At 34.2% G+C, this 12,006-nt stretch overlaps 1 protein-coding gene across 6 annotated transcripts in view; it reads right to left on the bottom strand.

Moving 5' to 3' along the window:
- The window catches only part of DOCK7 (dedicator of cytokinesis 7), a 205,606-nt gene that overhangs the window by 68,056 nt on the left and 125,544 nt on the right, over positions 1-12,006 (bottom strand). For all 6 annotated transcript variants that reach the window (XM_069480085.1, XM_069480084.1, XM_069480083.1 and 3 more), the window contains 6 exons: positions 11,675-11,764; positions 10,331-10,426; positions 8,001-8,141; positions 7,794-7,907; positions 6,217-6,387; positions 2,704-2,843 (listed from right to left, as the gene is read on the bottom strand). In XM_069480085.1, coding sequence (XP_069336186.1) covers positions 2,704-2,843; positions 6,217-6,387; positions 7,794-7,907; positions 8,001-8,141; positions 10,331-10,426; positions 11,675-11,764 — 752 coding nt within the window. The remainder of the gene's footprint in view (positions 1-2,703; positions 2,844-6,216; positions 6,388-7,793; positions 7,908-8,000; positions 8,142-10,330; positions 10,427-11,674; positions 11,765-12,006) is intronic.

The raw sequence follows: 12,006 nt of genomic DNA on the forward strand, positions 1-12,006 counted from the left end.
AAATGTCCACTTTGTACCAGACTCAATACTAAGGCACTAGAGAGCCAAATATATAGAGCTTTGAGGACCTAATGGTTTGAATTTGATTGTAAGTGCTATTTAAAACACACACACATTGAAGAGTTTTAAGCAAGGTAGTGACATAATCTGATTCCCATTTTTAAAAGACCATTCAAGCTGCTGTGTAGAAAAAGGATTTTAGGGAGGCAGAAATAGAAGCATAATTAGGGCAGTAGTACCGGGGATGGAAATAAGTGGCTGAACTTGAGGTGTATTTTCGAGGTAGTACCTGTGGAATTTGCTAATGGACTAGGTGCAGGACAGAGTAGGAAAAGGAAGAAAAAAGCAAGAGTAAAAGCTAAGGTTATTAACCTACACGCTACTACTTAAAGCTATTGCAATATTTTGTTAACTAAATAGATAAAGAAAAGGTGGTAGTGAACCCAGGAATCATTATTTTCTGGACTTCATAGAAAATCTTTCCAAGTGTCAGAGACCAATACATTTAGATTGAAGAGGCAAAATAATAGTAAAGAATCTTTCATAATCCTATAATGTTCCACAGAAACATAAACTTATTTTAACAGAATTGATCCTTGACATGAAAAAAGAAACCTCACTGCAGAAACAGCTGACTGTTAGAATTCTCTATTTTTTAAATCAGACACTGCTGAACACCTACACAACATGTATTTACCCTGTCTTCCTTACTAATTGAACTCAAATTTTGTTCGGGTATACAGTCCTCCCCCTATGACTCAGGAGAAGCCAACTGCATTCCCGCTTTCAAGAGTAGATCCTAATTAAACTAGTGCTGCTGCTTAAAGCAGCCAGTTAGAAAATTTTCGTTACAGTCTAAGAGACAAATTGTTAACCAATTCACTGATTAATTGAGAAGGTCTACCAAAAAAATTCACATGAACTAAATCCTGTTTAGTGACATAGTTGATTTAAATTTAGGCACAAGCTCCTTGTCTTGTGCTCTGTAACAAACAGCCCATGGACTGACACCAGTTTAAGGATTACATATGAGTAGAACTGATCTAATACATTCAGCAACACGGCACATAGCACTGGTGACTGTGGCAGTATGAGATAAGCAGGTGAGCCAAATTAGTACAAAGGAAAAATTCACATTGCATGCTTGGGAAGAGGGTTTTCCCCTCACCCCCCCTCTCCTAATGGACGTGAATAAGAAATCACTTAATCCTAACTGCCTGTGGCAACAATCTTAAAAGGCACCAGCCTTAGGATAGAGCTGATGCTTCCAGCACAGGTAAGACATGTAAAGAACCAGGACCCCGGTGATATCATTGGAGCTGATGATGATACTGTGCTAAAAAACTTTTTCTTCCAATTATGAAACAGTAAATTTCCTTCCTTTAATAAAGCCAATGTGAAGAAGAATTTTCTGTTTTTTGCAACCAAAACCATCCTGATATAACAACTAAAAATATTAGAAATATAGATTCAAATGATTAAGATAAACCAGTTATTTCAAAAAGGTAGTATGACTAGAGAATTTGTTTTCCAAGTGTTTTTTCTCCCCAAACAATGGATCTCTCTTTTTTCCAAATGACATAACACTCATTTGTCAAATGGCAAAATATGAAAATGGTGGCAAGCAGGAGTGGGAGGCACAGAGTCTCATCCACTTAGTTTTCCCTCTCTATACTCCAAAGTATGTATACACATATCATCCCATCCCACGTGGAAACCCATTAAGCACCTCTTCAGAACCCTATAGTTCTATAAAACACAGGGCGAAAAGCTACTTCTTTAAAATATTTTCCAACCATAGGAAGTTGCCATTATAAGAAAACACATGCCTTTCATTTGCAGATTTGGCCTTTCACAATTTATTGAGCACTGACTATATCCCTGACATACTGCTAAAAACCTAACAATCCTCCTCTTTCATTCATTCAACAAATACACCAGAGAACCCTTGTGAAAAACTGTTTAAAGGGATCTCTTTGCTTTCTTTGGAGCTCTTCCATGCATTATAAACTTATAATGATCCTATTAGGAGAAAAAATTTTTAAAAATCAATTATTGCCCAAATGAGTTATGGTCATACAGATTTTTGAAAATAACTATTAAGATGAACATAGCTCATAAGGGATGCTAGACCACAACACATCAAACTATTTCTATAAATTCAAATCATCTGACAATATGCCTTTCTTTTCTTACAATATCAATTTCCAAAAATCCTCTAAAAGTATACACAACTTTAGAAGTTTTTAAAACCTAAGGATATTTGTTTATAGAATAATTTTTAAATAAAATGCTATATAATTGCAAATGATAAATTTTCCTCACAAGGAATCAAGCACAAGACTAGAATATTTTCCCTAACTGAAAAGCACCAACTGTATATCAACAAATTGAAGAGTCCATCTACTAAGATGCACAATTTATTTTATGTACTATTAAGAAAAAAAAAGAATGCTACCAAATAAACTGTGATATTCTACCAATGTTAAGATAAATCTCAAAATCAGAGATGGCAAAATATGAAAAAAGTCTTAAAATTAATGAAATACAGAAATAATATGGATATGGAACTTAATGACTAGAAAAAGTAAAAAAAGTTAAAGAGTATTCTTTTGAGTCTCAGGAAGTATAAGTGGAATAATTCTGTCCCACTGTTCAAAATAAAATTGATATTGTATAAGGCAAAAAAACTGATCTACTCACCCTTCAGCATCAGGGTCTAAAATGACGGCGAGCTCTGTTAGCACAAGTCCTGCCAAATAATGCTGTTGGCGGAAAGGCACAGACAATTCGAACATATTTGCAATCTTCTGGTCTTGTACATTTGTGGAAAATCCAGAACTCTGTTGGGGAGTGAGGCAGAACAAAACTGTATCAGCTGTGCAACAAAACATCCTACAGAGCATTACAACAAATGAAATGTGAGTACTATTTGAAAGCAAGATAAAATTTACCTATAGTAGTTTATTTTATATTACTATTATTAACATTGGAAAAGTAATACTCATACTTTTGGTAAAGAAAACTATAATGAAATTACTTATTGATTTGATCACTTTATTACTGAAATAAATTAACATCGTCATTAAATATGAAATGTCTGATTTCGAATCAAAAGTTTAGTTTATTATATCTCAAACAAGAAGCAGTACAGTTAATCAAAGTATGTGCTTAAACTATGGACACAGTTTTGCCATCTTAATGGTAGCTTATTTATGCCAGCAGCGAGAAAGCCTGGAAAGCAAGTGGTGATGAAATCTCAAAAGGTGTTTTCCAGAGCTTGTTGGGAATTGAATGTTTTTCCTTGCAAGAAGTGGTCCAAACCCTGGAAGTAGTGGTAGTTGGTGCAAGGTCTGGTGAATATGGCGAACGACACAGTTTCCAAGTCCAGCCTGTGTAGTTTGAGCAGTATTGTTTGTGCAACATGTGGTCAAGCACTGTCCTACAAGAGGATTGGCCTGTCTCTATTGACCAGTATTGGCTGCTTAATCACAAGCATCCTCATCATTTTGTCCAATTGGTTGCAGTAGACATCTACTGTAATTGACTGACCAGGTTTCATTAAGCTATAGTGGATAATGCCAGTGCTGGACCACCAAACAGATATCATCAGGTTTTCTTGATGAATATTTGGTTTTGAACTGTGTTTTGGCACTTCATCTTCATCCAACCATTGTGTTGAATACTTGCAATTGTCAAAAAGAAGCCATTTTTCATCACACATAACAATGTGGTATAGAAATGGTTCGCCTTTATGTCGTGACAGAAAAGAAAAGCAAGCTTCCAGATGATTTCTCTCCTGACGCTCATTTAATTCATGCAGTATACCCATCTATCCAGCTTCTTTACCTTGCCAATTTGTTTCAAATGGTACAATATTGTTGAAATAGTAATGTCAAACCTTGCTGCTAATTCACACATAGGTTGAGATGGATTCACTTCCACTACAGCTTTCAATTCATCATTATCCACCCTGGTCTCAGGTCACCCACATGGCTCCTTTTCAAGATTAAAATTACCAGAATGGAACTTCGCAAACCACTGATATACTGTGCGTTCATTAGCCACATCCTTCCCAAACACTTCGTTGATATTTTGAGCTGTCTGCATTCTATTGGTTCCACGACAGAACTCATATTCGAAAATAACACAAATTTTTGACTCTCCATAGTTTCACAAAAATTGCTCTTGAAAAATGTGAAAGAAAATCACAAGGCAAAATGTGTATTTGAAAGACTGAGGATATACTTTCACAATATACATAAAACAAGAAGTATCAAAGTGAAATGTCAGAGATATCAACTGTCAAGCTTAGTACTTAAGGAAAGCGGACATTTCATACTTAATAACCTCAATCATTAATGGAAATTTTAATTAGTTTCAATTTCTTTTTTCTCAAATTGAAACCTTTCCATACGTATTCTCCTTATTCTTTTAGCCACTTAATGCTTCAATATCATCTCCTGACGGAAGAAAAGGCAACTAAATCCAAATGATATACTATGTACTCACCCCAGATTGTAAGAGAAATATTCATAGTCAAGGCTATTGTTATCCAGAGAAATTCTATAAATCATTAAAACTGTTTTTCAGAGAACATAGTACCTTTGGAAACTTAGTATCATTTTGTGGTCTATTGAGTTTAAAAAGTTTTTATACTACAAAATAGCATCCCCCAAAATATATTCCATATTCAGGAACACCCATGCGGGGTTTCCTAGAACAAGAACAGATTTCACATTTCTTTTTTTTTTTTTTTGAGACCGAGTCTTGCTTTGTTGCTCAAGCTACAGTGCCGTGGCATCAGCATAGCTCACAGCAACCTCAAACTCCTGGGCTCAAGCAATCCTCCTATCTCAGCCTCCCAAGTGGCTGGGACTACAGGCGTGCACTACCACGCCCAGCTCAGATTTTAGATTTCTCTATGGAGAAATCATCTTCCTTATAAGTATAGTATACAAAATTTTTCCTGGACCCCCCCACCTCCCACAAAAGAGTGATGTCTCTATTCTGTATTAGAATCTGAAAATTATGTAATTAGACGAGAAAGTGGACAATAAGATAATGGAAGAAATTCTATGAGAATTTCCTGGCTGAATGAGATATTCAGTAAGGACTGAGATGTAAACAAACGTGCTTCATTTAAGGTTTTAGGAACTGTACCTATGATTAATTTGTCCCTAACTGTGTAGCCACATCTTTGGCAGAGGATAGGGAAAGAAAGAAAAAGATTAGCCTTATCCATTATAGGAAATGTGTGCTAGCCACTCTGTGGAAATAGGAATATCCAGATTTTTTGTGAAGAAAAAATGAAAACTTGTGGGTACTCTTTGATGTTTTCTAGTTTTCTAAGAGTAGTTTAAATTTTTCTTCTATCAAGTATATGAGATTGATCTACCCTAAGGAATTCTATTCAGGAATTACATATCTTGAAAACAAAATTAAGAGCTTCAGATCAACTTTGACTTTAGACATTAAGAGCTTAAGGAAGTAGCCTGATTGCCTTACAAATAACAGCAGAAAACGTGTTTCACTGGAAGAAGGAAAAGCCAAGCTTCTTTGATACTAAAACCACAAAGTACCTTAATCTCAACCTCTATGACAGGATATACTTATTAAATGCTAAAATAACACTTTTTCATCTTTAGAGAAACTACTAGGTGTTGAAGTCAAGTGCTACCCACTAAAAAACCTACAAATGTTCATCTAATTTCCTTTAGGGTTTCTGGATAAAAGAGAGTTAGGCAGGGCTTTGTAATGCCTGCAAATGCAGTTGGATTTCCTTCTCTGCTCACCTATGCTTCATCCCCCTTCCTTTCACAGGTATTGATCACCAATAAACATCTTGCATCTGAGACTCATTTTCAGTGTCTGCTTCAAGAGAACCCAATTTGTGGAAAAAATCTAAATAAGTGAGTTTATTTAGGTGAATTCATTCACCTGCACATAAATCTGTAAAAAGAATACAACATAATCATTAAGAACTTGAGCTTTAGAATAAAGCTTTGGTTCAAAGCCTGGCTCTGCCACTTTTTACTCAGTGATGTGTGTTTCTGTTTTTTCATCTGTAAAATGGATATAATAATAGAACTTACCTCCTAGAGTTAGTTTGAGGATTACATGAGTTAATACTTATGAAGCACTTAGAACTGAGCCTATCATAGAACTATTAATAAGTATTAGTTATAAATTTGTATGTTCATACACTTTGCATACCTGAGATGTCGCAGAAGAAACAGAAGGTGATGGAGATGCAGGTGGAGTAAGTAAGCTACAGGGTAAGTTTAATGTAACATAGTGCTCATGGCTGCAGATGATTCGTAGAAAATCCAGCCTCAAGGACACCAGGACACTTGGATTTGGTAATGAATAAAGCTTTGAAGACACCTTGTAAGTATTGCATAAATAAGAGGACACCAGTTGAACATATTATTTCTCTAATACTAACACCAGAATTATAGATTAAAGAATTAAAGATTAGTACTCAAGGGTAATCTTGGGTTTTGTGGTTTAAATAACAGTTTGAATCAGCTTTTTCCAGAGTTAAGACTAAAATAAAAAATTTAGAACTTTTAAGGTTTACTGTATAAATTCATTTAACTAACCTAAAGGCATATTCTTATCCAATAAAGTATTAATATTTCTACTTCTCAAAAATACACTTCATGAGAAGGTATGCCACCATGATAACTTCATATTACTTCTTAAAAAGAAATTATCCATTCTTTTTATAGCATTTTGTGATTACCTGTATTTATGCTTATCTATTTGACTATTTTCCCAGTTACATCATAAGCAACTTGAGGAGACATACTATAAACTAACTTAGTAGCTTTAGTATTCCTAGGGTTTACCCCAATGTTTAGCAAATATAGGGGGTCAATGCTTAAAGAATAAAAACAGTTTTGGTAGTAACTGTACATAACATTTTGGGGGGAAAGTAAAACTAATACGTACATGTTGCAAATATTTGCAAGTGTGTCAGTGCCAATGCATAGTTTTAACTTTTCTGACTATTAAAAGAAACAAACATCCAATAAAACAGATCTTCAAAACTCTAAGTATTAGACAACCAAATAGAAATCTTGACCATTAGTTCCCCAAAACTAATCTGGGTCCACCTGGGAAGTGTTTCACAAGCACTGTGTGCTCCTCACCCCTACCACCAGGATTCAAACTCTTCAATAACTCTGAGATGAGACCTAGAGATTTGTATAATTTTCAAGCTCCTTTAAAAGGAATAAAACAATATCAGCTATTTGTAGAAAAGTTCCAGGATGCTTTTTAGTTAAGTAAAGGTAAGATAATGAATGACATTTGGGACTTGAGTAAACATGTGTCCATAATTCCAAATTCTACAATGTTCAGGGTTGCATTAGGAGGAATACACAGCAAAATGCAACTGCTTTAAAAATCACTCAGGATACAAAAGTTCAGTTAGCTGTTCATTCAGTATAAATGCTACACTTGCATGGCATCTCGAGGCTGCTTTACACTGACATTACTATTTAATTAATGATGTGCTCCAGAATGGAAATTAAAGAGTCATGAGTGGGCCAGTAAAACTCAAGAAAAGCTGGCTGTACTTCTATCAGCTTGCCATAGTACTTGTGCCCTGACAAAACAAATGTAATTTACTTTTGCCTTACTAATAAAAATGTTACTTTATGCTAATTTTTGTTTTAACACCAGTATATTAATGTGCTCCTGAAGGTCTCTTAGATCCAGCCCTGAAAAGAGTTAACATAGTATTTAAATTATTTGATTACTAATTATTACTAATTATGTATTACCTGTTTATAGCAGGACTTTATTAGGCTAAAAACAAATCCTCTGTCCATAACAGACAATAGATCATTGAGAAAGAATGCAAGGCTTGTATTGAGTCTTTCAACCATTTCTGTGTCCTGGGAAACAAAATATAAAACAAAAACAAATGAAAGTATGGTAGTTTAATCTCAGCTTGAAAGAGGTAACTGAAAAGAAAAAGTTATCATTACCTTCTGAAATCGTGAAACTATATCACTAGCAATCGTGCTGACAAGAGCAGCAATGTCATCCATGAAACGTTCTGGAAAACGACTTTTCCTTGGAGCATCAAGTTTATCATTAAAGTACAAATGGTGTACCATGCTCTTTACCTGAAAAAAGATATAAGCCATTAGTTTAATTTCTTATGGATATAATTAATAATTACAATGACTAAACACTTGGGCTATTTTTAAAATGTGATTTAATTGATTACTAAAATACCTTTAGCTTCTCAAAATATTTAAAAAAAGTTTCCTACAATATTTTGTATGTGCCAAGGAAATATCAACCATAATACAACTCAATCACTACATCACCATCAAAAACTATCCTGGCTATTGATAGGGAAAAAATTCTGCATATGTCAAAAGAAAAAAATTTCACCCTTTAAAAAAAACTTTAATTAATTTTTTCCAAGACTCAGTAATTTTGCCATTCCATATCACCCAAACTGTAAACTTTAAGAGGTCTTCACTATAGTGTCTTCAGCATCTAGCATATAGCATCATATGGTGGGTATATAATAAATATTTGATGACTAAAAATTAATAACAAAATGTTAATTAAAAATTAACACAGTGATTTAAGTTTACAAAATGCTTTTAGATGTAGATTCTTTATGACAATAATGTGGTAATGGTAAAAAGCATTTTAGACTTTAAATTCAGGGAAATTGAAGCTAAGCTTCTATATTTCGTATACAGTTCAGCCAAGTCTTAAATTGCAGTTTTTTGACTATTTAAGAAATCTGAACATATATATGACTATAAAAAAATAAGCCAAAGTTACAGTTCTTATATTACAATAAAAACACATGAATTACAAATTTAGTGTTTATTTTCTAGGGAAAAATTGAGTTGTCTGTCACTTATATATGGTTCCTGATTTATTTTTTCTGTAGATTATTAAATCTCTAGAAGAAATGTTTTCTATCCCCAATATAGGTAACATTCAGTGCTGAGAATCACCCTATGTCATACTCTGGAGCTCCTTTTGTTTCTTTCCTTTCTCTTTTTTCGTTGCTTTCTTTTGTTTTCCATTGTTTCTTATTTATTTTTTTACATACTCCTTTTTTGGAAGAAAAAGTTGCAGTGATTTCAGCTTTCTACAGGCTGGAGAGGAAAGTGAAGAGGAAGGTCCCAAGTGCTAGAATGCCTAGGTTTGAATCAACAGCTCTGCTACCTATAAGCTGTGTAGACTAAGACAAGTTACTCAACCTCTTTGTGCCTTGTTAATACCTAGCCCACAGGGCAGTGCTAGCATATTGTACCTACTTGATAAATGTTGTTGCCTTTGTTTATGTGCACGTGTGTGTGTGTATATATACATATATACACACACACATATACAATACATGTTTATATATACAGTTAACCCTTGAACAGCACCATAGGTTTGAATTGCATGGGTCCTCTTATACATGGATTTTCTTCTACCTCTGCCACCCCTGAGACAGCAAGACCAATCCCTCCTGTTTTTGCTCCTCCTCAGCCTATTCAATGCAAAGACAAGGATAAAAACTTACGATAATCCATTTCTACTTAATGAACAGTAAATATTTTTCTCTTTCTTATGATTTTCTTAATAACATATTCTTTTCTCTAGCTTATTATATTGTAAGGATGCAGTCTATAATACATATTACATACAAAATGTCTGTTAACTGTTCATATTGACAGAAAGGCTTCTGGTCAAGAGTAGGCTATTAGTAGTTAAGTTTTTTTGGGGGGGGTCAAAAGTAATATGTGAATTTTCAACCACATGAGGAGTCAGTGCTTCTAACCCCTGCATTGTTCAAGGGTCAAATGTATATTTGTATTTATTAATTAAAATATTAATTTATTTTTAATATCATTTATTGAATTAAGCAAAAACTACTGTTGGTTTTTTATTGGCTGGAACTGACATTTCCCTAAGAGCTTTCGAGCCATATTATAGCAGTGGGTATCTATAAAGCTCTTTTTATCTTTGGTATAAAATCTACAATGCTGCCATTGTATATTTGTATGTTCAGACTAGGAAGGAATGTATCACCAATTTCCTTTAAAAAGAGAGCTAGCTTCTGCAACCATCCCTGAAAAAAGAGTTAAATTGAGCCTCACACTATATAATTCCGCCTAAAAAGGGCTGAGTATTCACAGTGTTTATTTACAGATGAAACACGTGTAATTTTGTCTTAGAGGCAAATGTAAAACCGTATGATGTGCAACGGAAAAAGATTTCTAAGATAAAAATTGAGCTAACACAAAATTGTTCACTAAGGCAAAAAATTTTTAAAGAATATGCTTAGTTTGCTCACCATTAACTCAAAAAAGAACCAGGCTTGTTGCAAAGCTGATTCCCGAACGCTGCCACTGCAAACAACCCACTGCAAAGCCAGCTCCTCATGAAAAAGCTATCCAGAAGTAAATCCAAAGTTATTATCAAAGTCAAATATGCTGATAACATAAACCAAATAATAATGCAAATACAAATGAAGATATAATGAGAGTAAGCAAAATAACGCATGTGAACCATTCAATGATGCAGTGAAGACACCCATTAACGAAACGGCTATTTATGCATGTAAGACAGTGGTATGCTGAACAGCTGAAAAAATTACATGTTATCTTGGAGTAAAATGTAATTTTAAAAGGACAGGTAAAAAATAGCCTCCTAAATTGTACCTGCAAACAAAAACTAGACCAAAAACTTACAATTACAATAAGATCTTGCTTGTGCCTTAAATACGTATTTTAACATATGCAAATATGCTCATGAACTTTGCTGGTACAATTTAGAAAATACATTTAAAAATTTAAACTTTGCTATAAGCCATTAATTTTCAAGTTTTCAGGTAAAGTCTTTTTAAAAAAAAATCGCAGAAAATTCCTGCCTTATAATGGATATGCATACAAAGCATTTGCAAAGTAGTGTATATTAATATGAAAAAAGACTAACAAAACTGTGCATAAGGGAAGCAAATCAACATATCTTACTAAGAATTTTTCTAACTCATCTTCCTTTCCCTGGAGATTTAAAACACAAAACAGAAGCAGTTACCAAAACAGAATTAAGAGTCGATACATTTTTTTGGTACTAAAATTTGATGATCAAATTTGAATTCACTAAACTCTAAAAACAGTCAATCCCAAAGAAATAAACATTATCAGAATGTAAAAGAGCCTACACTGGAAAGGTATGCCCCAAAAGGCATCAGAAAAGCAATGTTTGCTCAGTTTTTTTTTTTTTTTTTTTGGGACAGAGTCTTGCTCCGTTGCCTGGGTTACAGTGCAGGGGCATCCTCATAGCTCACTGTGACCTCAAACTCCTGAGCTAAAGCGATCTTCCTACCTCAGCTTCCTGAGGACCTGGAACTACAAAAGTGCACCACCATGCCCAGCTAAGTTTTCTATTTTTAGTAGAGACAGGGTCTCGCTCTTGCTCAGGCTGGTCTCGAACACCTGACCTCAAGTGATCCTCCCACCTTGGCCTCCCAGAGTGCTAGGATTATAGGCATAAGCCACTGCACCGGCCTCAGATGTATTTTTAAACACAATGCAATTACTATAATATCTCATACTGGTTATATAAAGAAATCTTATATCTATTTTATTGTTGAAATTATTTTTCCCCTCTTTGCATTGTCTTCATATGAATCTACCTTTTTAGTTGGTAAGCGTCCCGTTAATGTTTGTAAGAAACTTGACGTCTCTGTGTGCGAAGACATACGATTACAACTTCGATCCATAGCCTATGGAGTGAAGATGAATGAATGACGAGATAACATTAACATCTGCAGTGGATGACTTTGCAGCTCAAGGACTATGTACAATTTAAAATAGAGTTTTATTGTGGTTTCAAAAACCATCTATTTTACTGTTCATCTCATTTTCACCATTTTAAGCTGCTTTAATGACAATGCATTAGAAGTATCAAAATGGCTTCTGTATGATTTTAGTCTTTAAAAAGATGAGTATTTCAATGATTTTATAA

The sequence above is a fragment of the Eulemur rufifrons genome, chromosome 8 (assembly GCF_041146395.1).
Source record: "Eulemur rufifrons isolate Redbay chromosome 8, OSU_ERuf_1, whole genome shotgun sequence".
Taxonomy (NCBI): Eukaryota; Metazoa; Chordata; class Mammalia; order Primates; family Lemuridae; genus Eulemur; species Eulemur rufifrons.